Source organism: Leptonychotes weddellii, chromosome 9 (assembly GCF_054177405.1).
Source record: "Leptonychotes weddellii isolate Sample4059 chromosome 9, ASM5417740v2, whole genome shotgun sequence".
NCBI classification, from domain to species: Eukaryota; Metazoa; Chordata; class Mammalia; order Carnivora; family Phocidae; genus Leptonychotes; species Leptonychotes weddellii.
Window position 1 is genome coordinate 100,187,881 of NC_138377.1, and position 26,008 is coordinate 100,213,888.

Consider the following 26,008-nt stretch of genomic DNA (forward strand, 5'->3'; position numbering starts at 1 on the left):
ACATTCTCTTCTCCTGTATGTCATAATTGTATGTTCTCTTTCACAGCTCATCCTGTCTACCCAGACATCAAACCTTCTGCAGGACCTGGTCCTAGACTTACTTCTTCTCTGCTCTCCCCTGGTGATATCTACTCCCATGGCTTCATTTATTGTCTGCATTCCTGTTACTTCTGTGTTTCTATCTCTGGCCACGGCCTCTCTTCTGAGTCTCAGACTTGCACGCTCAGTTGCCTCTTCTACATTTCCTCTTGACTGTCTCAGAGGCACTTACCATGTTTAAGACAGAATTTATAATCTTTTCTGTCAAGCCTGCTTCTACCCCATTAATTCCAATGTTAGTAAATGGCTTAGCCTCAGACCTTGTCAACATCGCCTGCTCCACTTGCTTCTTTACTCCCACCCCACCCCACATCAGTTATTCACCAAGTCTTGTCATTTCTGCCTCCTAAATAGCTATCAGATCTGCCTCTTTTCTCCATCCCACTATCCTGGACCACCATCAGTCATGGCTAAGACTGATGCAGTAGCATCCTAGCTGGTCTCCTGTTCTGTCCCCCACCCCATAAATCCATTCTTCACACCACAGTTGGTATAAATGTTTAACTCAGAATTGATCTCCTTACTGTCCTGCTTGAAACCATGTAGTGGTTTCTCATTACTCATAGAGGGAAGTTAAACTCTTGGCATGTCTCTAAAAGCTCTTTATGATCTGGGCTACCTTTCCAGCATCATTTCATATCATTCTCCACATGGTTCACTATGCTTCCACCACTCAGGACTTCTTACAGGCCCTCTGATATCCCAGGCTATTGTGCTCTGCTTCAAGGCTTTGACATAAGCTGATTTCATCACCTGGAAAGCATCTTCTGCCCTTCCTCCATTAAGTCTTAACTTCAGTATCCCCTCTTTCTCCAGGTTTGTCCTAGCCACTTTATGCCAACTATTAAGAAGTAACTATAACACTTGGCATTTCATTAAGCTCAAAATATTTTAAAATAATGAGATCAACATCTGTCTTCCTCACTTGACCAGAAATGCTGAGGGCATAGCAGTCCAGTACAGGGATTGACTGACATACAGTGGGTACCTAATAAATTCATATTGAATGGGTGAGTGAGTGTGAGTGAGTGAATGGAGAAATTAAGGCACAGAGAAGTAAACACTGTCATCCATATTCTTGACTTTACCCATTTGGCAGTCCTAGGTTTGGGCTACCTGAAATGTTTCCCTTCCTCTTTTATAAGCTACAGACTCTGCCTCTATACTGTTGTTATATTTCTAATGTTCTTTCTCTATTGATTGGAACTTGAGGAGAAACCTTCTGTTTTAGAGATAACTTAATTTTAAAAATGCTGTCTAGGGGTGCCTGGGTGGCTCAGTCGTTAAGCGTCTGCCTTCAGCTCAGGTCATGATGCCAGGGCCCTGGGATCGAGCCCCTCATCGGGCCTCCTGCTCGGCGGGAAGACTGCTTCTCCCTCTCCCACTCCCCCTGCTTGTGTTCCCTCTCTCGCTGTGTCTCTCTCTGTCAAATAAATAAATAAAAATCTTTAAAAAAAATAAATAAAATGCTGTCTAGTCTGTTGATAATAATAATAAAAAAAATGGTCACAAGGCAGTAGTCAAATATGCCCTTGTATGTATCTTTAAGTATGTGTGGACAAAGCAGAGATACATTTACTGTTTCCAAAAGTAAACTTGTTGCCCCTGTTTTCTCTTGTTTTGTTTATGTATTTTTAGTTTCTGCCTTTGCTTGAGGCATCTCTCAGAGGGCACTTTTAATCATTTAAATGCCTTTTCACAAATAAGTTCAAAAGAGTTACTTTAAAAAAAAAAAACCTCTTAAATTTGTGCCTAGGAAACGAGCTGCTTGCAAATCAGTGAATGGCTCCCACAAGTACAAAGGGAACTCCAAAGATGTCAAACCCCCGGACCTCTGGATCCATCATGAGAGACTGGAGCTGAAACCCATCGATAAATCTCCAGACCCAAACCCCATCATGACTGATACTCCAATTCCTCGTAACTCTCAAGATATCACACCAGTTGACAATTCCATGGACAGCAACATCCATCAAAGGCGGAATTCATACAGAGGTGCAGGTTGTCCCCAAATGTGGGAAAACTATTTCCATTTAAATCATTTTCCATTTCCTACAGTTGCCTGAATTTGGTGATTCCTGTGTGAGGTTAGGTTTAAAGAAACGTGTGTTGTGGGATTTGGTCAACATCTGATAAAGAATAGATAGCTTAGGGAGAAAATAGCTTGTTATGGGGGAGAGGTTCTGTACCCAGATGAGACAACCTTCTAGATCTGTTAGGTCTCTTCTCATGTGTCACCAACTATCTGATACTGAAGCATTTGGGACAACCTAGCCTATGTCCGTACATTTCATCCTCTCCCTCCATTTGGAGTCTACCTCTCATTGTGGTGTTCAAAATGTTCTTGGTCTGGATGCTCTAACTCACAAACACCACATGGAAGCATGGTGGGTAGCATTGTGTCAACTGCACTGACTCTCAACAGAGACTGCTGATCCTTTTCCTCTTTTTTCACTTCCTGCAGAAACACCTTGTCCCCATTATGTTGTTTGCGAGTCCTGAACCCCCCACTGCAAATGTTTTGCTGCTGAGGCTGCTTAGTGGCCTAGGCACATGCTTATAACTAACCTCTATATTTGATGTCTAGGGCATGAATCAGAGGACAGCATGTCTACACTGGCTGGAAGGCGGGGAATGAGACCAAAAATGATGATGCCCTTTGACTCCCAGCCACCCCAGCGTAAGTAAAAAGCCTCTCATTTCCCCTGTGCTGTCAGTCTACCCAGTCGTCCTGGGGAACGAATACGAATGATCTCTTTGACTTTACGTGATCCTGACACAAAGGATGACCCGCTGAAGCTTCGGCACCTTGAGGAGGAAATACCAAACACTTTCATATTTTGCAATTAACATTATTCTTGAGATAAATAAGCTAAAAAGCCAACTACCCCAGTCTCCCAGGAAAAGAGAAGTAACCAATCCCCCTAACAGTATGCACAGCATCTCTACAGGAGGGATGGAGAAGCATCCTTCCAACTGGAGCTGAGGATAGCCAGATATCAGTGTTCCTTAGACTTCCTGATACACATTCAATGTTGATGGGCACCTGTCATTTTTTTAATTAATGGACTTTATATTTTAGAGGATTTTTAAGTTTATAGAACGGAATTTTTAAAACAAAATTTTTCAACCTTATTTGACCATGCCTCACTTTGATAGGCATAAAAGTTACTTGGCCTCCTTTAATAATATTTGAAATTCAAACTAAGTTAAATATCATGATTGAAAACCAAAAAACAATGAATAAACAAACCAATTCTTTTGTTCAGACTACTATGTCTTCTCCCTTGTCACTGTTTTCAAGGTAGGGAAGCTGTTCAGACTGGCTAACACGGTGGGGCTTTCGGGAAGAGTCCCTTGTGCCATCCTACAGTGAAAAAGCCACCTGCCTACTGATAGCAAGTTTTTTCAGTTCTCTACCAGAAGTATTTGCTGTAAGCTGAACAGATGCCCAGTAAGCCTTAACACTGTCAGGTACCTAGATTCAAATCCTGAAAGCATCCACTAGATCACTTTTCAGTTTAACCTAAATGAGGTTTTGAATTTTTTATTCATTTCTTAAGATGTCCAATTTCAGAACTCTCGTCCACCTCTCTGTCGACAAGTGGCAGAGATTTAAATAATCACAGATACACTACACCCAAAGAAGTGAACCCTGACCCCCTGTACTTGGAAACAGGTGAAACACCCAGGTGTGTAAATGCATACACACACACTGTCACACTCACCGTGCACAGATATGTAGGCACTAGATTCTAAAAGTCAGCTTTGAAAGAGAAGGGGCTGATTCATTAGCAGGTCATTTCTGCACTAGGGACCGTGATGAAAAAAGAAAGGCCTGACCTTAGAAGCATGCAGGGAAAAACATGGTTTTCCTCTGATAAGAGGTGTCCTGGCTGGGGTCAGGTCTAAAAACATAAGTGTCTGAAAAGAGTAAATCCATTCCAGTTGTGTTTGATGTATAGCAAGATGGTAACTTGACTGCTTGTTTGCTTTGTGTAAGATTTTAGTTTTTACCTGGACTGGCTTATTTTTAAATGTTAAGGAGAAAAGATATGTTGTACCAGTTGGTATCAGTTCTTTTTTTCTCTTTTTCTTTTTTGGGGGATGGGCAAGGAGTACACATAAATAAACAGTATTATTTAATTTGTGCCTCAGTAGTTGGGCGAGTGAATGGAATCTTTAATTCAAGAATCTGAAACCAGGTATTCCGATATACTTATGACCTTCAGGTTTTGAGATCTCCTTTTCCACACGTGGCTCCAGTCCTTTTTCTCAAGCTGGGGGTTCCCTGGAGTCTGTCCCACTATCCACCTGCCTGGCCTTCAGCAGCTGAGCACTGGTGGGAGAGAACTTGCCAGCATTGGCTGAGGTTCAGTCAGCCTTGTACAAGGCTTTGCTCAGAAGCCCAGGACCCAGGCAGCTGACAGCCAGTGACTGCCAAGCGTATTCTAGGGAGCTGCTTTCACATTGTCTTCTTTTTTATTTACCCAATTTGGAAAGACTAGAAATGCCTTTAAAAAGAGAAAGTCAGTTTTATTTTTCTGTGCTAGAGTCCTGCATACCTAGAATGCTTTTCAGGTTGTATTTCCTAGGTAAAAGTCAGGAGGCTTCTTCTGTTCCCCCTGGTCTTAAATCTAGAAAATACTGATGCTGAAGCTCCCCACTTCAGAAGACCACCTTTCTTCCCTTAAAGGAGATGCTGACTCCCAGACTGCCCTGAACCTCCTCTGCCAACTTTTCCAAGTTGTATTTTATTCCAAAGGGCCACCTGAGCCTTCTGGTCTCTGAGTGCAGGGAAAGCCCCTGTTTTGTTCCCCAGGCCTGAAGGAGGGAAGGGGCAGGATGCTCCAGGGCCCTTGGTTGGTTGTGCCACCTGCCTGTCTGACAAGTGGCCAGGGCAGGAAATAACTGGAGAATAAAAGCGTCTTAGGATTTTTCTTCACCAGGCTCCACAGACATCTAGGGAGATCCTTGGTAACAGAGACATTTAATAGACTCCAAAGGCTATGAAGTTTTATCACAGTGTGTGATGCCTTTGCTTAGAGGGAAAAAAAAGGTCCCCTGTGTTCCTAGTCAGCCCCACCTCTTTGCCTCTTTGATGGGTTTAGAGCTGTCCATGTTGGTCTTAAACATTCTGTTTCTAGAACTACTCTAAGGGAGTACCTAAGAGAAGCTTATTCCCCAACAGGGCTTCTGATTTTGTTTGTTTGCATCTCTCGGATTGATAATGAAGCCTCATTAAAGAAGTGTTTTGTCTTCTTAGAAAGTTGTATATGAAATATCTGTGTGGAAATTTGGATTCGTTAACAAAATGCAGCAAATGTAATTCCTTAGCCATTGTGGGAAGGAAGGAGGCAATTAGGAAAGATCCATTTATATTTTAAAATGTGAGTGGATGTGGCTGAGCTCCCAGACTAGAAGCAGTAAGGGATGGTGCCATAGGCCTGTGTTTCATGCTTTTCCTACTGGACAGGAGTTCAGCCTGTTTGTGTCCCTTTTAAGATGTGAAAAACTGATTAAACAGCTTCTCATCCATTCAGCTTAAATATTGCATGCCTCATTCAACAATAAGAAAAAACAACATATTAGGAATATACTTGAAGGAAAAGAAACTTCTATTTTTTTAGCAGGAGAAAAAATGAAGGAAACCTAAACCATCATTTGTTTGCTTATGGATTTATATTTTGTGACATACTCAAATAGATATTTTTAATAACTCATGTAATCCATGTTTATTGGGAAATACAGATACACCAAAAGAAGTTTTTTTTTAACTCCTGACCATACCTCCCCACAAGATAATGCCATTAACATTTCAGTGCATATTCCTCAGAGGTTTTTTCTGTGTGTGTGTATATCTATATATATATAGAGAGAGAGAGAGCTACATGCATAGGAGCGTGTTGATTTAAAAAAATGAATGTGAAATCCATGGCTACTAGTTCCCATGCAGCCAGCAGCCACCCAGAAGCCAAGGGAATGGTCGTGCTGCATGGGAGGGGGGCGGGGCTTTGCTCTTGAACTGTGACTTGTGTATGTCCGTGCAAGCATGTTAAGCACTTCTCTGTCTTGTGTTCATCCACAGCTGTGATTAGTGCCCATCCCATCCATCCCCTCGATAACCCTCACCATCATTTCCACTCCAGCAGCCTCGCTTCTCCAGCTCGCAGTCATCTCTACCACCCGGGCAGCCCGTGGCCCGTTGGCACATCCCTGTCCCTTTCAGACAGGGCCAATTCCACAGGTGAGAGATGAGGCTCGAGCCCCAGGTGGAAAGCATTCCAAGAGTTGGCAAGCTGAAATGGGAAGGACTTGCCCCGCTTAGAAGGATTTGAAATTTTTCTGTGTTGTTTATGTATCATAACATTTCTGTTAATGACTCAAATTGATTTCTGTAAAATTCACCCCCCATTTTTTTCTCCCAAAGTTGATAAGTGCTCGGTGCAAGGTGTCCTTTTAGTAAAAGCACAATAACTCTAATCACATAACCATGTCTTGTTTCATCAAGTTGCATCTTGATTCAGCCTTATTTTCAGTTTGTTTATTTCTTAATCTTCTAATCTGAACAGAAAACTCATTTGGGATGATTTTCAGACACTAGACTTTGGCCTCCGCCTCGCAGTTACTCTGTGGCTGGGAGGGTCTGTAGGGCAGCTGTAAGATAATTCTCATATTAGATCTTACACATACTTCTGCTGTGGCCCGAAGTAAGAGATGCATCCAGGGGCAGCGGGGCCAGTGGCCGCATTGAATTCTGTGTACATTGTAAACCTCACATTGCCTGGAGGATTATTGACATTAGAAGGGGCTGCACAGTCATGAATCATTTCTAAAAAACAGATTGGAAGTGAGCCTAAAAATCTGCAGTTCATTTAAAGAAATACATTGCCAGGCAAACATGTACCAGTTTGGAAATCTTAAGAAATAGCATTATCAAAACAGTTTTAAGGAGGAAATAATGAAGGTGAGGAGACAGTAAATGGAACAAATACTGTTGTTCCTCATTAAATGAAAATTAACTTCCATCTTCTCAGTGTTAGGTGCAAATCTAGTAACTTCTCACATGTACAATACGTTCTTTCTCCATCATTCGAAACGTGTCTGTTAATAGTTATGACATTACTAGTAGAATTAAATTTTGCTCATTCTGGAAAATAAGGAAATTTCAAGTGAATTCCATTTTAAAAGCACCTCAAAACCTCATGCTAGAAGTTTGGGTTGCTAATAACATTCCCCCTCTCTAAGTTTTGATCAATTTGAAACATACCCAAAACATCAAATGAAGATCAAAACTTTATTAAGGGATGCCTACTAACTCCCAAAGTTACCTCTCCCAAACCTTTACTTGGTTTGGAGAAAGCCACTTAAACTTATGTCCAAAATGGACCTTCCTGCTCTCTCCCTCCAGATCCAGGTTTGGGGCCCCCTGCCTTAGGGAAAGACAGTCTACTGACAGCTGTCTGGAGAACCAAACTCTGCTTTGCAGACCTAGTCTCAGATAGAACAGGGACCAGAAAGCAGCGTTCCAAATCTGCTCTTAGAAAGCAGTTTTGGTGTCCTGATTCTGTTTCCCTGTTTTTAAGGCAGAAGAATCCCACCCACTAGGATGTGGGCCTGCCCGAGTGCATGGCAGGCTCTTCCTAGTCAGATTAGCCCCCTCCTCCTTCCTCTCAAACCAGGAGGGTGTTGAAGGTTGGCAAGGAGCAGAGCAGCCCCCACCCAGCCATGATCCAAGTGGTCCAGTGCTGCTAAAAGGTCCTTTCTCTGTGGACTTGGGCAGACAATGAAGAGAGGGAAAAGTCATGATTTGTATCACTACAGGGTTCATCACTTTAATGACCAGAGGGGATAAAGAAGGTAAACTAACGGCAGGGAAAGTCACTGAAGACAGATTGGAAACTTAGAGCAAGTATCTAAATTCTTGATGACCCAAATTCTCTCACTGTTGTATTTTCCTGGGTTTCTGGAGCTCAGTGCTGCTGAACATGTGGGCTAAGCATGACTGGGACTTGGCCAGGGCAGTCCCTGCTCTTGAGAGCCGCCACTTGACTTAGGAAGAGCACTTTCTACTTGTCCAGGCCCTCGGCCACTGTGAACTTTGTGTGTCTTAAACCCTGAGAGGTAAGTTATCAGGAAGTAGGCCCCTGAGCAAAGCAGAAATTTTAATGACAGCGTAGTTTTCCTTGTGGGCCAGCACCACGCCCTTTGCTGGGCGTAGAACATGCCCGGTACTCTCTGCAGTTACACGGCAAGGCGGCCCTGGTGTGTGGCTGCAGGCCAGGGCTCTGACTCCTGTAGGCAGCCCTATTCTCCTTTTTTACATTTCCCCCATCTCTTTGACCCTCAGAAGCGAATACATCAAAGTCAGGCACTGAGGCCGCCAGGGCAGGCCTGTGTGCCCAGAGCTGACCTAACCCGTCTGCCAATACCGGCTGACATGGTCCAGGCTGGAGTCTGCTTCTCCTGCCCCCTGCTACGCTCCCTAACCAGCTTCTCCCCAGCCCAGGATCACACAGAATAGGGCCAGCAGCTCCCCAGCTGTGGTTATGGCTGGCGTAAGCAAACACAAGACACGAGGTCCTCAGTGCACCTCCTTGAGAGGGTGAGAAGCGACGTAGGCCTGGTAGGGTTATCACAGCCAGGCTTTCCACCCTGGGGGAAGGTGTGTGAGTCCCTCAGCCCTGGGACCCAAGGTCTTTAAGCTAAGGGGTTAGCACTCATGACTGGTGTGACTCGTCTCCTGAGAGCCCAAGGGAATAGATTCAGTGATACCTCAGGTATCATTTGCTTGATACTTGATTTGCAAAGGCAGGGAAAGAGGTTGGATTTCTACAGGCTGCTCATGCATGCACTTAAAAGAGCTTATTTTCCTTTTTGAAGTGCAAGACTCTAGGAGTCAGGGGAGGCCCTCCTTTTGGCTACCTGGTGCACCCTATTTGCGCTGAGCTGGTGTCTCCAGGCCCATCCTCAGGATAGGGATGTTGGTCTGCACCAACTCACACTGTTTGAAAGGGCTTTCTCATACGGTCTCCCTGGGTCTGGGTGCTGCTTCTGCCCCCACAGGGTCAGGGGACAGGTGGTATTGGAAAAGGAAGGGCAGTATAATGGGGTAGTTCCAAGCATGGGCTAGGAGTCAGGGTGCAGGGATTCGGATTCCTGCCCTTGCCATTCTTACTGTGTACTTGAGTGCTGCCTAACCTCCCGGCGCCTTCTGAGTTACTATGAGCATAGAATGGGCTAATGAATATAAAGCACATAGTATAGTGGCTGGCTCAGAGTAAGTACTCAGTAATTTACAGGGAAAAGAACCTTATCAATTATTCACGTCCTGTGTTCAGCACATTTCATACATCTTCTCAATCCTCACTGAATTATGTTGTTCTCCCTGTTTTGTAGGTGAAGAAACAGACTCAGAGAGATTCAGTGACTGCCAAGTTCACCCAGCTAGTATGCCAGGATTATAGTCCAGGTTTATCTGACTCCAAACCCAGTGTTTTGTCTGTCCCACCATGCTGCCTTCTGGAACAACTCTAACCCCTCCTCACATATTTGGAGATTGTCATGTTCTTCCTTAGTCGTCCTCTTCTCCAGGCTGATCTTCCCCTATTTTTTTTCTCTGGACCCAAACACCCTTCATATGGCATGCTCTTAAAGCTATTCTCAGACCTCTGGACTATTCGGTTGTCCAGGTCTCCCTTGAGCTGTGGGGCTGTTGTTCTGCTGAGGCTGTACACAGTCCCCCAAGGGCATGCAGGGCCCGTGGCATTGCCTCCCCTGTAGTAACCACCAGGCCTCGTGGGCAGATCTGGTACTTGTCAAGTGGACATGTTATCTATGACAGGCCAGTTTCTAAGACCAGCCATCAGTCAATGAGTGATGTTTTTACTATCCTTTTATGCTTACATCTTAATAGACAATAGTCTCAGGAATCTTTATGTGCACTCCCTAGTAAATACTCACAAGAACGTTGTAAAATTGTGACCACTTAGCTGTGTGGCGAGAACATTTCAGCAGAGCAGCTGGTTAGCAAAGTTGTTTGGGACTCCTTTAGATTAGCCCACTCTCCTAGCCTTGGCAGTGGTGCTGATCCATATTGCCTTGGACTAGCACTGACCCTGAGTGCTTATTGAGCTGGTTTCAGGGGCCCTTAGAAGTAGCCAGAACCCTGGTATGTGCGTGTGTTTAATGGTAGAAGAACTGCTAACATTTAGACTTTCCTGCTGTAGAATCTGTTCGAAATACCCCCAGCACTGACACCATGCCAGCCTCCTCGTCTCAGACGTGCTGTACTGATCACCAGGATCCTGAAGGTGCTACCAGTTCCTCTTACTTGGCCAGCTCCCAAGAGGAAGATTCAGGCCAGAGTCTTCCGACAGCCCACGTGCGCCCTTCCCACCCATTGAAGAGCTTTGCTGTGCCCGCAGTCCCGCCCCCAGGCCCTCCCACCTATGACCCCGCGCTGCCAAGCACACCATTACTCTCCCAGCAAGGTGAGTGAGGACAGCAGCACCACTGGTGGGACCCTTTGGCTCTGGCTTGTGGCACAAGTCACCTCTTCTTTGAAAATAGCAAATATCTTCCAAGCTTATCCTAGCAGTGGAGAATAGCTGGAATTCGTTGCCCTGCTCAGGAAGTATATGGGCTCCCCTCCTTGGGGAGTGCATATGAACCAGAGAATAATATGGTGGGGAGCGAGGGCTGACTTTTTGAATCGTGTTTTGGGTGCAGAATGCTTGATGGTAAAATCCAGTGACTGTGGGTGTGGGCAACAGATCTAGTCCACTTAGCCTCCCCAAAATGCCTCCCTCTGTAGGGTTACTACAGGCTAGGGAAGGATCAGGGAGGACAAGACATGGAAGTAAGGGGCCCTTCAGATGGGACAGAAGTCTACTCCTCAAGTTCACATGGCGCAACAAAGTCCCCTAACCTGAAAGGCATGTTTTTCCACTTCTCCCCAATCTGTTATGATGGTCTGTTTTAGGGTAAGTCAGTGGTTTTCAAGCTTTTTGGTCTCAGGACCCCTTTGCACTCTTAAAAGCTATTGAGACCATGAAGGAGCTTTTCTTTACATGGGCTAGATCTACCAGTAGTTCGTGTATTAGAAATTAAAATGGAGAAAATTTTAAGCTATTTTATTAACTCATTTAAAAATAGCAAATCTATCATGTAAAGATAAATAGCATATTTTTATGAAAAATAACTTTTCAAAACAAAGATATAGAGAGAAAACTGACATTGTCTTGTATTTTTACAAATCTCTGTAATGTCTTGCTTAATAGAAGGGAGCTGGATTCTCATACCTGCTTTTGCATTCAGTCTGTTGTAATATGTTATTTTGGTTGAAGTGTAAGAAGAAAACCTGGCCTCACAGATATGAAGTTGGAAAAAGGAAGAGTATTTTTGTAACCTTTTCAGAGAACTGGATATTCTTTTTTTGATACTGTAGCAAAACACAAGAAGTTGTAGTTTCTTGTAGGTTGGTAACATAATGTAACCATATCCATGAACTGTTTGTTCTCTATTCCATTAAAATCCATCTATCTTGTACTTTGAATGCATGATATCAGACATCACACATTGGTCATTTGGAAAATATTGGTTCATTAAGTTATACAGGTCCTCCAAATCTTAACACAGTTCATTATACAATATCTAAAAATACATTTATTAATATCACCAAAGTCTGTAAGTATTGGGAGGGTCTCAAGCTCTTGGTGGCACATACAAGTTTTTCAACATTCTGATTTTCATTTGAAACTTAAATTTTATCATTGGCAATAAAAACCGTCCATTGTTTTTCTTGAAGTGACTGGCTTACTTTATTTACTTTCTAGAAAATGTCTGCCAAATGCTCAAGTCTGAATAACTGGTTTGACTGTCAATCTTTCTTTGGACTAATGGTGTTTCATGACAAAAGCCACAGTTCCGCTTGTAACTCAAGCTGTCACAGATGCCCTGAGCTTCAGCCAGCCACCGTCCTGTAGTATACAAAGTACTTTATGCATACTTTCCATTTTGTCACATAGAATAAAGGATGTGTAATCAAGGTTGAGATTTCGTAAAATAATTTTTACTACTTCGTTAAGGATGATCTTAAGTTAAACTAGCTTTTTTTTTTTTTAATTGCAAGGCATGTCCGTGAATGACTTTATATTTTGCTACCACTGCCTTAATCTATGCTGAGGCTCCAGCAGTTTTACCCACTGTTGCTTTTATACCATCAGCGCAGAGGCAAAAATATCTTACTGTTATGAAAAGAGTTTTGACCTTCTAGCTTTCTTTTTTTCTTTTTTTTTTTTTTTTTAGATTTTTATTTATTTATTTGACAGAGACACAGCGAGAGAGGGAACACAAGCAGGGGGAGTGGGAGAGGGAGAAGCAGGCTTCCCGCCGAGCAGGGAGCCCGATGCGGGGCTCGATCCCAGGACCCTGGGATCATGACCTGAGCCGAAGGCAGACACTTAACGACTGAGCCACCCAGGCGCCCGACCTTCTAGTTTTCTAAAGCCAAATGGAATAGTTTCTTTGGCCTCTGAGAGGCCCCACTTTCTCCCTCCTTCCATCTAGTGTGTTGCCTTTTCAGAGCAGGATCTGGGCACTGGGTCTGGGTGCATCCCTCACCCTGAAGCAGCATTTGGACCTTAGTTGCCTTCGTGAGATCTGCGGGAGCAGGCTCGGCTGCACACCTAATGGTGCCCTCTCCCCCGCAGCTCTGAACCATCACATTCACTCGGTGAAGACGGCCTCCATTGGGACTTTAGGAAGGAGCCGGCCTCCTATGCCAGTGGTGGTGCCCAGTGCCCCTGACGTGCAGGAGACCACAAGGATGCTGGAAGACTCTGAGAGTGTAAGTTCCTGGGCCATCAGCCCAGCCAGGATGTCTGGGTGTGTGTCCCACAGCCTGCGAGTGTGCGGGTCACACTGATCTTGTGTGCCGGCCCAGAAGTGTGAAGCAGATGTGCTCGTTCATTGAGCAGACATACCTGAGCATCTCCTCTGAGCCAGGAACGGTGCTGAGGGCTTATGTGCTTTCTCTTTCCCCTAGAGCTACGAACCAGATGAGCTGACCAAAGAGATGGCCCACCTGGAAGGACTAATGAAGGACCTAAACGCCATCACGACAGCATGAGACCTTCCCCAGGACCTGACTGCAGATCTGGGTCTAGAAGTCTTGGGACAGAGCCTGGAAAGCAAGGATTGTACAGAGCACGCAAGGACAGCACTTGAGAACACAGAACGAGCGAGCCAACCAGCCGGCGCCCCTGCGTGGGGCCGGCTCCAGGCACGGCCACCTGCCTTCTCCTGGTCGGCCTGGAAGAAGCCCATGTCAAGGCGGCTTCCCTTTGCCTGCTGATACCCTGCAGGACTGGGCACCATGGGCCAAGATTTTGTGTCCGGGGAAGAGGCAAGAAGTGCACCCTACATTTCACTTTGTGGCCAGGCTGTGTCTTCGTGCTGCGACTGCATCGCCTTTATGGAGTGTAGACATTGGCATTTACGTACAATTTTGTGTCCTATTTTATTTTACCTTTGAAAGGAAAACACTATCAAAAACCAAGGGAGTCCATGGTGTTCTCCACAAGTGGTTGACATTTGACTACTTGTTTGAATTCTGTATGGAAAGTCATTGACAGTGTGGGTTATCCCAGGGGTTGGCTTGTTTTTTGTTTTTATTTTTGAATTCTGAGTCATTGCATCCTCTACCAGCTGTTAATCCACCACTTTGAGGGGGGAGGAAATGTTGCATTGCTGTTTGTAAGCTTTTTTATTATTTTTTTATTATAATTATTAAAGGCCTGACTTTCTCCTCTCATCACTGTGAGATCACAGATCTATTTGAATGAAATGTAACATTGAAAAGACTTGTTTGTTGCTTTCTGTGCAGTTTCAAAGTATTGGGGTGGGGGTGGGCTGGGAGGTTGGGAATAGGAAGTGGAGGGGCTGCTGAGGTCTGTGAATGTTTCAGTCGTCGTGCGTTCTTCCAGAAGCCTGCAGAGAACGGAAGCATCTTCTTTTTCGTCCTGTCCTCGCATGTCCATCTCTATTGTCACTAAGTTGCAACTGGACTTTCATTTGGATCTAGTTAAAAAATTCTTCTGTGCAATAGGTGAGTTCGAGGACTTAGCTGCCCTGATGTCTGGGTCTCATCCTGGTGAGGACGTCCATGATGAGGAAGGAGCCAGTGCCCAGGCGAGAGCCCGAGCCGTTCCTGGAGAATCAGGGGGCAAGATGGAGCCCTTTCCCGCTGTTACCGTGTGTTCCCTGGGCGACGCGGGAGGTGAAGGAAGGAACTTTGTTTCCTCCCAGGACTCCTTGCTTCTCTCTAGTCCCTGTCCTTAGCCAGTCTGGTTCTCTCTGCCCTGTTCCAGAGCCCCGTAGGGAAGGCATTCGCAAGGACGAGGCGGGCAGAGGCTGCAGCAGCCCTGAGGCTCTCCGCTTCTTTCCGAACATTGTTCTGGAGGTAGCAGGGGATGGGGACAGCAGAAAGGGACAGCGGAGGTGGCTGCCGCCTCCTCCATCCCAGCAGCTCAGCGAAGCCCCTGATAAGAACGGAGTAGCAGGGGGCTCCTGAAATATGCCGAGAGGCCCTTTGCCTTTGCAAACAGCCCTTACGTTCTTTGTCTTAAAAAGGTAAGGAGCTGTGAGGTGGGTTTTTTAAATACTGCAAATAGGAACAAAATCCAGGACTGACCGTCAAGCATCTTCCCCGGCTCCCCGCCACTCCCCAGAAGACAGTGCGGAAGGCAGTTAGAAGGCACGTCAGGCTTTGGTTCTGTGGCAGGAAGAGGTGAGCTGCTGAGACCGCAGGTGGGTACCCAGCCCACCAGCCCGGGGGCCCTGGGCTCTGCCCTGGCCCCACAGGCACCCCACTTGCCTTTGTACATTCGTTCTTTCCCCTCTTGAGGTCTTCACACGTATTTGCTGTTGTAGAAGACGAACTCTTTGTATTTATTATTTGGGGGGCAATGAGAAGTGCAATGCCGGAAGTCCTGCTGCCATGCTAGCTGGTCACAGAGGATCGTGCCAGGCAGGGTTCTGGAAAACCAGTGCACTTAAACTGATCCTGAGGAGAGCACTCAGAGCACCCTGGACACCAGGACGGCTAGATTCCCCAGAAGCTGTCTTACCTTTTGCCCAAAGAAACGTGCTCGGTATTCGGGGCGCTCCTTCCCGTGAACCCTGACACTTGCGTTACCTCAGGGCCTCGGCACCTGGATACTGCCGCAGAACGGGGGCGGGGAGGGGGGGCCTATTTTTAAATAAAATAACTGTTCAAAGTTGGGGGATTTTTTAAAATTAAGAAAAAGGAAAGCTATTCTGTATTGCACCTTTTCACAATTTAATACATTTTCTTACATTTTCCTGTGATTTTTGAAATTAAACCATTGTGTGTCTTGTAACGTCCTAGTTGAGTGGCTGCTCAGCAGCTTCCTCCAGGAGGATTTGGAACAAACGTGTCTGCTGCCTTGTTGTCTGCTGGAGGGGGGCCTGGGGGGCTGCTGGGGACTGGTTTCTGTACACACTTGTTTGGCCTTTTCTGTAGTTGATGCTGTAAACTCTATGGCTTTTTAAAGAAACAATTTCATGTTTTTATTTAGTATTGGAAATCCAATACACTTTTTTAATCCAATCAAACTCCTGTGTGGTCAAAGAGTTTTTTTCCTTTAAGAAAACAAGAGCTTTGGGGTCCCTGGTTCCCGGCCTCAACCTGACCTCCCTGTTGCCCACACAGTCTTGAAGGCAGGAGTTCTGAGGGGCCCCCAGGGCGGTGTGGCAGGTGAGCCAGGACACAGCAGGCCGGGGCCGGGTTGTCCGCCAGCCCTGAAGATGAGTCCTGTCCCCGTCCCCCACCCCGCCATTGCTGCCTTGCAGGGACTGAGCAGCCCGAGGAATGGAAGGTGGAAAGAGCCAAGGGACCCCGGCAGAGGAGTGCAGTCGCTCCTGGAAGGTGTGTAGGCCAAGTCCCCGATGTGGTATAGCATCCTGGCCGCAGTTCAGTCTTCCGACAGTCGTGCCGAACTGGGCCTTCCACTCCCGGGCCCGTCTCTCCCGGGGGTGACGTGTGGAGCAGGTCTACCCCGAGCACCGCCTTTGCCAGGCTGCCTCACTTTCTGTCCGCCTGCACTCTGTGTCTTAGCTTGGGCTGCTGTAACAAAAATACCATAGCCTGGGGGGCTCAGACCGCAAACAGTGATTGCTCACAGTTCTGGAAGCTGGGAAGTCCAAGCTCAAAGTAGCAGCAGATCTGGCGTCTGGTGAGGACCTGCCTCCCAGTTCGGAGATGCCATCTCCTTGCTGTGGCCTCACATGGCCAGAGAGATCTCTGGGGGCTCTTTTGTAAGAGCACCGATCCCATTCACGGGGGCTCCATGTTTGTGACCTAATCACCTCCCAAAGGCCCCCCCTTCCAATACCATCCCACTGGGAATTAGGATTTCAACATGTGAATTTGGGGGTACAGACATTCAGTCCATAACACAGTGAGATTTCTCATGGTATCTGAGGGTCTAGGCTTGGAATATGGTGAGCACAGCAGCCGCAGGCCCTCCGCTGCATGAACTGGCAGTCGGGTGGGGGGCGTGGAGCCCCGCGTCCTTACCGACGGCCTGCTCAGCCCCAGCAGATGTCTGCTCTGCTGCCGAGTGGACCTCGTGAAGCCCAGCTCGCAACATTCCCGTTAGTGGCCTCAGGATGGAGTCCGAGCTCTCCAGGCCGAGACCCCCAGCACCGGGGGCACCCAGCGTTCTAGCCACAGAAAGCGGTGAAACAGGCATCACAGACACTGCACATGGACCCCCACCCACCCACCGTGCCTGTTCCAACAGCCCCCAGGGCGCGCCCTCCTGTGTATCCACAGATGGAGCTCCTGGCACGTTTCACAGTGATTTATCAGTTTGAGTCTTTTCCCACTGGACTGTGGCCTGGTGGGGACATTTTAATTCCTCCTCTCCAAACGCCTAATGCCGGGGCAGTTTCGGACAACAGCAGATGCTTGTCTCCTGGATGGATGGACAGACAGTCATGAGGGCTCAGGGCCCGGAGCATGTTGGAAGGTTTGCACACAAATCCCACCCCAGCCCTCCTTTGGAGGCATCCTAATAGGTCTCTCTCGTTACTGTGCCAGGACCCTCCCATTCCAGCAGCCATGGCCCTTTGGTATCCTGGGCTGAACTTGAATGGTAACAAAGACCTGTGTGCCTGGCAGTCCTAAGAAATGCTGCAGATGCCACAGTGACCAACTCGGTGCTGGGAACTAGGGCAAGGATGTCCTCCAGATTGGTTCTAGACGAACATTATGAACAAGGCTCTTTCCCCAATCCATCCGCCCCTGCCAATCTCAGCCATCTTCCCCATACCAGGGGTGTGGCATCATCAGGAGGGACTAGAGAACATCACTGAACACTCCATCGAGTAGATGGGGAAGTGGGCGTGGGCAGGGAGAAAGAAGCAGGGAGCCAAGAGCGGCCCCAGACAGCAGGTGCAACTCTTCACCTTGAGTTTCCAGCTACCGAAGGAGGAGGTTCACCAGGAGAGCTAGGAGAAGAGGTGGGAGAGACTAATTGAAGAAAAAGAATAACATTTTTCATAATCTTTAAAATATATAATGTTGAAAAAATGCTATTTAAAACTGCAATTACTCTCTAAGCAGAATGGATGCTGTTCATCTCAAGATGCTCTTTTACTCAAGTAGGAGGAACTTGATGGGTTTTGGAAATGAAAAGATGGACCTGGAGCTGAGCTGAGAAAGGGTTAGAGGGCACTCTTGCTGCACTATAGAGTAAGAGGAATTCAGAATTTCCTGAAATAATGGGGGTGGGGGATGCTGGCAGCAGGTATGAGCAAGACAGTGAGAGAGTGAGGGGCGAGGTGGGAAGTTCCCCCCAGTGGGAAATGGCTGCCCTTGAGGTGCCCAAAGGACTTTTTCAAATGGGAAGATCTGAGAGGTAATTTAAGGCTGCTCCTTGCACAACTAGAAACAAACCCCCTCCGGCTCCCCAGATCTTGCACAACGTCCACCATGTGCACAAGGCCTGGCTGCCCCCCAACAAGGAAAGGGACAGGTCGACCAACACGGGGATGGACAGACCACAGATCTGGCATCTGGTGAGGGTGACCAGAAATGGGATTGGTTCACCAGAAACAGGGGCCCAGAGCCGGAAATGACTAAAAGAATGTAAACCGGAGAATTCACAGAAATCCAGGGGGCAGAGGGGAGGGCATGAGACCTTGTGCAGGTCAAGGAATGTGAAGGCCAGTCAGCTTTATTCAGATTTTAATAGGCAGGCAGACTTCTGCTGGTGTCTTGGTTGCCCACCCTCCATCCCAGTGCCCTGGAGCCGTGCCCCGCCGCCTGACGTAGGGACATAGGCTACGGGCCTGTCTCTCGTTAATGGGTCTACCTCCTTCTCTGGACCTGCTCTCCAGAAGGAGAAATCTGAGAGCCATTCTAAACTCTCCCCTCAACACCACAGCACACAGCTCAGCAAATCCTGCAGCTCTCTCTCAAGAGGCCCCCAAAATGGCTCCTCTTCGTTGTGTGTGGGGCAAACTCCTTGCTGACCCCCTGGCCTCTGCCTCACCAGCAGTCCAGCCTCCACACAACTACAAGGGTGATTTTTCTAACTCAGATCTGGCCTCTCTCCCCTGCTTAGCACCCTGCAATCACTTCCCTGTCACCTGCCCTGCGGAAAAGAGACCAACTGGGCCCCATTTGCCTCTTGACATTTATTTGCAGTTTGCACTTACACCCTAAGCCATTACGTCTGACCTCTAGACCTTTCCCTTTGCCTCACACTGTCACCCTACCAGCCACCCTCATGACTGGCTTTCTCTGTCTAGTACATTTCTATCCGTCTTTAAGGACCCAACCCAACCATCCGCTCCTCTGATTGTTCTTATTCATATTTCTGTCTTTTCCAATACGCTGTGAACTCCTCAAGGAAAACAATCATGCTAGTTTTTGGACTCTCTAGGTGTTCACTGAATGAACTTAGCCAAGGAAGATGGACTTGAAGTTACCATGGCCCAGTGCTGGGGGGATTGGACAACATCCTAACTCATCCAGGGAGCATACACTCAGCCAGGTTTTGCAGAGGAGATAAGGCTGAGCTGAGTGTAGGAATTACTATGAGGCCATCTATCTGGAGTGGGGAGGAGCCACTGCAGAGCTGGGAAGCTGCTCACTTCCTGTGGCCATCAACATCCCTTGAAGAGAACAAGTTCCAGCCACTGTTCCTGCTGAGGAACGGGGGCCTCTAGGACTGTATTCAGCCTGCTGTCATTGGGTTAAGCACTGGAGTCCCAGCAGGCCACAGCAGAGGATATGGAGGATGCACAGAGCTGGTGCTCTCCTCCCCAGAATCCCTGGAACACTGCAAGGGTGATTCTTGGCCCCATCAAGCTGGGTTTGGTTGGCCAGGTACCACAGGTGGGGGCGGGGGTCAGTCCTAGTGAGTTAAGAATAAGCCAGGTTCCTTTCATAAACTCAAAACCCAGGTCTTACTGAGAATTCTGGGCAGCTTTCTGAAAGAGGACAAGAAGAAAGATCTGCTGTTGAAGATAAAATGATGGATCGAACTCCCATAGACAAAGTTGCCTAGGACATGGCAGGAGAACCAGCTGATGAACATTCTAGACTAACACACAGAAGGGAAACTGGCTGGAACTGGAGCCAAGGAGCTATGGGCAGGTGGTGTGAGAAGAGGGATATTTGGGGCCAGTCAGAAAAGGGTATTCCTCACCCAAGGATCTGGGAATCATTCACAGCTTCACAAATACCCCCAAGGCTCCACCTTGTGCCAGGCACCGAGGCTGCAAAATGAGTAAGTCTCTGTTAACATGTTCACAGTCTAGAGGGGAACACAGACATTTAACAGACAAATTACCATCCAGCACAAGTGCTGAGACCCAACAGAGTGATGATCTGGTAAAGCAAGGAAGGAATGTCCAACCCTGACTGCAGCATGTGGGGATCACAGTCAGTCAACACTGAGGGTGGTGGGGAATTCACGAGAGAAAGGAACCAGAGTTTCTTCCAACCCTGCTTGCCCTAGATCTGCAGAGCAGGGAAAATTCAGATACTGGCTAAATTACAACAGGGGTGCTTTGAAATGATTCGCTCAAAAGAAAGTAAAGGATTTCCCTCACAGAGGACCAACAAACTGACCCCAAGTGGTAAATGAAAAGGGACACTGGTGCCTCCTGCCCTAAGGAAATCCTAACACCAGGAACCTGGAAGGTGGAAGAGGCTGGAGGGAGCCGGCTGACCCGGCCCATAGCCAGAGCTGACAGGGAAGGTTCCAGGCTGGAGGCGCCCAGGAGAAACCTGTCAGGATACCTGACTGGCACTGCTGTATTTAAAAAATAAGTAAAAATTGTCATCTCCCTTGAGAATTCATTGAAGACTTCTGTGTCTATATTCATAAGGGATATAGGTATATAGGGATTCTTTCTCACATTTGTTTAAAATCTGATTTTGCTTGTCAGTGTAATACTAGCCTCATAGAGTAAGGGAAGTGTTCCCTCCTCTTCTACTTTGAAGGATTGGTATTAATTGTTTCGTAAACATTTGGTAGAATTCTCCAGTGAGGCCATCTGGTCCTGGACTGTTTTTTTATGGGAAGTTTTATTACTAACTTAATCTCTACTTGTTATAGATCTATTCAGATTCTCTCTCTTCTTGATTCAGTTTTGGTAGTTTGTGCGTTTCTAAGAATTTGCCCCATTTCTTGGGATTATCTAATTTGTTGGCATACCGTTGTCCACAGCGTACCCCTGTTCCTTTCTTTTTCTTATAAGTCAGTAGTAATAGCCCCTCTTTCCTTCCTGTTAGTATTTTGAGTCTTCTCTCTCATCCTCTCTCTTGCTCTCTTCTTTGTCTGTTTGTTTGTTTATTTGGCAGCCCAGATTTTTTTTTTAAATTTATTTATTTGACAGAGAGATAGAGAGCACAAGTAGGCAGAGTGGCAGGCAGAGGGGAAGGGGAGAAGCAGACTCTCTGCTGAGCAAGGAGGCCGATGCGGGGCTCGATCCCAGGACACTGGGATCATGACCTGAGTCGAAGGCAGCCGCTTAACTGACTGAGCCACCCAGGCACCCCAGCCCAGATTTTTTTAAAAAAATGCAAGTTGTAAGTTCGTTTTCTTTGATACAGAATTAACAGAGTTAGTTTGATGCCCCAAATGAGGTAAGATTGTAACATTTGCATATGAAAACTTCCCTTGAAAAACTCAATCAGATCTTTGTTAAAGTTATTGATTGTGAGATCAAAGAAATTACAACTCAAGTTTGTTCACAGAAATTTAAAAAAAAAAAAAATTGTTACTTGGGACGTTCCAAAATGGCAATTCTATCCCAGAGTCATAATTACCAGGGGGAAATATACTCTCTCTGCTGAGAGTGTCAACAGCACGTTAATACTCTCTATATATTCTCTTTATACAAAGACATTTTGCAAAGAGAGTGTGTATGTACCTATTATCTCATTTTTGGAACTGGACTCAATTGCCTTATAGTCTCCAACATGGTCAGTTGTCAAACTGTCAAAATTTGTCAATTTTGTTGATCTTTTCAAAGAAGCAACTTTTGGTTTTGCTGATTTTCTGTATCATTTTCTATATTTCTGCTCTAATCTTTATTATTTCCTTCCTTCTACTTGATTTGTTTAGTTTGCTTTTCTTTTCCAAATTTCCTAAGGTGAATGTTGAGATTATTGATTTAAGGTCTTTTTTAAACTATAGTAGCTTATTTGCTATAAATTTCCCTCTGAGCACTGCTTTTGCTGCACCCCGCAAGCTTTGGTATGTTGTGTTTTTGTTTCCATTCATCTCAGTTCACTTTCTAATATTCCCTGTGATTTCTCCTTTGACCCTTTTGTTCTTTGGAAGTCTGTTGTTTAATTTTCATATAGTTGTAAATTTTGCAAAGTTCCTTCTATTATCAATTTCTAATTTCACTATATGGTCGTCAGAGAACATACTTGGTATGATTTCAATTCTTTTAAAATTTATTGAGGCTTGTTTTCTGGCTAACGCATGGTCTTATCCTGAAGAATGTTCCATGGGCACTTGAGAAAAATATGTATTTTGCTGTTGTTAGGTGGGGTGTTCTAGATGCCTGTTAGATCATTGGTTTATATTGTTGTTCAAATTTTTTATGTCCTTCCTGATTGTCTATCCAGTCGTTTTACCCATTATTGCAAGTGGGGTATTGAAGTCTACAGCTATTGTTGTTGAGTTATCTATTTCTCCCTTCCATTATGTCAGGTTTGCTTCATGGATTTTGGGGCTCTGTTGTTAGGTGCATATGTGTTTTTAATTGTTAAATCTTCTTGGTAGATTGACACTTTTATCATTTTAAAACATTCCTTGTCTTTAGTACCGATTTTGTCCTAAAATATACTTTGATAGTATAGCCACTCCAGCTCCCTTTTGGCTAAAATTTGTATGATGTATCTGTTCACATCTTTTCAACTTATTTGTGTCTTTGGATATGAGATGTGTCTCTCATAGACAGCATAGGGTTGAATTTTATATATATATGTAATATATATTTAATATATTAAATAATATATCACAAATAGTATTGTACTAACATATAAATATATTAATACATATTAATTAATGCACTTAGAGTATACATTTTGATTAGATTATGTATTAATACATATCCATCAAAATTATATAGTTTTATTTTTCATTCTGCCAATTTCTGCTTTTTAATTTGAATATTTACTATTTATATTTATATAAGCGCTGATAAGGTAGGATTTATATCTGGCATTTTGCTGATTGTTTTCTATGGTTTTTTTGTTTGTTTTTTTTTTTTGGGTCCCTTTATTACTCTGTTACTACCTTCTTTTGTGTTAAGTAAATATTTTCTAATGTACCCTTTTAATTCCCTTGTCCAAAGTCACAAATCATAAAAGAAAAATTTAGTAAGTTGAGCATCATCAAAACTGAAAATGTTTACCACTTGGGGCACTTGGGTAGCTCAGTCAGTTAAATGCCTGACTCTTGGTTTCGGTTCAGGTCATGATCTCTGGGTGGTGAGATCGAACCCCACTTCAGGCTCATGCTGGGCATGGATTCTCTCTCTCCCTCTCCCTCTGCCCCTCCTGCTCATGCTCTCTCTCTCTCTCTCTAAAATAAATAAATAAAGCTTAAAAAAATGTTTACCATTTGAAAGACATGATTAAGAAAATGAAAAGGTGGGCGCCTGGGTGGCTCAGTTGGTTAAGCGACTGCCTTCGGCTCAGGTCATGATCCTGGGGTCCCGGGATCGAGTCCCGCATCGGGCTCCCTGCTCAGCAGGGAGTCTGCTTCTCCCTCTGACCCTCCCCCCTCTCATGTGCTCTCTCTCTCTCAAATAAATAAATAAAATCTTTAAAAAAGAAAATGAAAAGGTAAGCCATAAACTGGGAGAAAATATTTACAAAACATATATATTATAAAGGGCTTGTATTCTGAATATATTATTTATAATTCAATACTAAGAAAACAAATGACCCAACAAAAACCAATGGGTAAAAATTGGAATGGTTACTTGACCAAAGTACACATATGGATAGCAAATAAACACCTGAAAAGATGCTCAGCATCTTGAGTCGTTATGGAAATGCAGATTAAAACCAGGAGTTAGCATTACACACCCTCTTGATGGTAAAAATAAAAGACCGACAATATCAAGTGTTGCAAGGACATGCAGTCAGCAGTACTCTCATAAAACTGCTGGTGGATGGGAAAGCAAACAGTATTCCAGCTCAAAAAATAATCTAGCAGTTTCTTACAAAGTTAACCATATACTTACCATATGACCTAACAGTGCCACTCCTCGATATATTTTTTTAAAGATTTTCTTATTTATTTGAAGGGGGGGTGAGTAGTGGGAGGGGCAGAGAGGAAAGGAGAGGGACAGGCAGATTCCAAGCTGAGTGCAAACCCAACTTGGGCTCCGGGCTCGATGTCACAACCTCAAGATCATGACCCGAGCTAAAATCGAGAGTCAGATGCTTACCTGAGACACCCAAGTGCCCCCACTCCTGGATATTTATTCAAGATAAATGAAAATCTATGTCCACATGAAGACTTGAACATGGATGTTCATAGGAGCTTTATTCTGAATAACTGGAAACTGGAAACAACCCGTGTTCCACAGCTGGTGAAGGAGTAAGCGAACTGTGGCTTATCCAGAAAGGGAGTGTTGCTGTGCAGGATGCACGACAGGGACAGATCTTGAAAGCTTTAGACTAGGGGCACCTGGGTGGCTCAGTTGTTAAGCATCTGCCTTCAGCTCAGGTCATGATCCCAGGGTCCTGGGATCAAGCCCCACATCGGGCTCCCTGCTCAGCGGGAAGCCTGCTTCTCTCTCTCCCACTCCCCCTGCTTGTGTTCCCTCTCTCACTGTCTCTCTCTCTCTGTCAAATAAATAAAATCTTTAAAGAAAAAGAAAGCTTTAGACTAAATGACAGAAATCAGACACAAGAGACACATATTTTGTGATTCCATTTATATGAAATTCTAGAAAAAACAAAACTTTAGTGACAGGAAGACTGCCAGGGTCCAGGAGTGGGAGGACAGGGATTGACTGCAAAGGGACATGAGGGTTTGGAGGAGTGATGGAAATGTTCTCAATCTTAACTGTGGGGGGGTGGTTATAGGACTGTGTCCATGTCTCAAAACTCAGCCTCCATAAAACAAGTAGATACAGTTAGCAACCGCAACATAAAAACAAGGTACCAGGAATAAATCTAACAACATGTACAAACCATCATGAAGAAACCATAAAGCCATGTGAAAAATTTGGCAAAGGCAGTTAATGCCCAGCAAATATTCCATATGCTCCCTCAGGTTTCCATGCCTCCTTGGCAGTTACGTGGTGGCCAAGTGACAACAGACTATGAGAGGAAGTGAAGTGTGTCGCTGCTGGAGAGAAGTGGTTCATAATCACTCATCTCTTCCAGTTGTCTCTGCTCCTCCCACAGTGATCAGGGGACCAGGGGTTCCAGCTGACATCTGTGAGGAGAGTGGCTGCCCGGCCTGCAGAGGAATTTACTTGAGCTGGAGTAAATCTTCATTGGGTGAAACCATTGAAATTTGGAGCTTTTTCTGTTGGGGCAGTGAGTGCTAATTATCCTGACTAGTACCCCCCCACAAAAAAAAATTTTAAAGAAGACCCAAGGGTGGGGAGAGTTATACTCTGTTCATCCATAGGAATACAAATTTTAATAATAATATTTATGTAATTTCAAATGAGAAGTCCATTGAAGTCTTCATGCATCTTAACAAAGTGATTATACAATGTATATGATAGTACAGAGAACGTAGAATAGCCAAGACATTCCTTAAGAGGGAGAAGGTGAGGACTAGTTCAACTAGACATCAACATACTATAGTGACTAAGACAGGGTACTATTTGAACAAGGATAGGCAAACTAATGGTACTGAACACAGAGTCTCAACAAAGACCCAGAGATGAAATATAAGTGACTTTGTAGATTAGTAGGAACAATTGGTTGTCCATATGAGGCAAAAATGAAATTGAATTCTGCCCTGATACCATACCAAAGTTAGGTCGGGTTAGGTTAAGCAACACTTCACATTTTTACAAATTAATATAGGAGAATATCTTTATAACATCAGAGGCAGATATGTTTCTTAAACCAGCAAAAAAGACACTAAAGAAATACTAGACATTTAAAAAAAAAATTGCTAAACTGGACCTCACTAAAATGTAAAACTTCTGTTTATCAAAACTAAAAAAGGTACGACCCAGCAATTGCACTACTGGGTATTTACCCCAAAGATACAAATGTAGTGATCCAAAGGGGTACATGCACCCCGATGTTTATAGCAGCAATGTCCACAATAGCCAAACTGTGGAAAGAGCCAAGATGTCCATCGACAGA

General features: G+C 45.1%; 1 protein-coding gene across 1 annotated transcript in view; it reads left to right on the top strand.

Moving 5' to 3' along the window:
* Positions 1-15,738, top strand: part of NEO1 (neogenin 1) — a 212,546-nt gene extending 196,808 nt beyond the window's left edge. Inside the window, exons 26-31 of the mRNA XM_081831880.1 lie at positions 1,856-2,094; positions 2,687-2,779; positions 6,188-6,346; positions 10,329-10,592; positions 12,813-12,949; positions 13,148-15,738. Of these exons, the coding sequence (XP_081688006.1) occupies positions 1,856-2,094; positions 2,687-2,779; positions 6,188-6,346; positions 10,329-10,592; positions 12,813-12,949; positions 13,148-13,231 (976 nt within the window). The 3' untranslated portion in view covers positions 13,232-15,738. The remainder of the gene's footprint in view (positions 1-1,855; positions 2,095-2,686; positions 2,780-6,187; positions 6,347-10,328; positions 10,593-12,812; positions 12,950-13,147) is intronic.
* Positions 15,739-26,008: the final 10,270 nt, after the last annotated feature.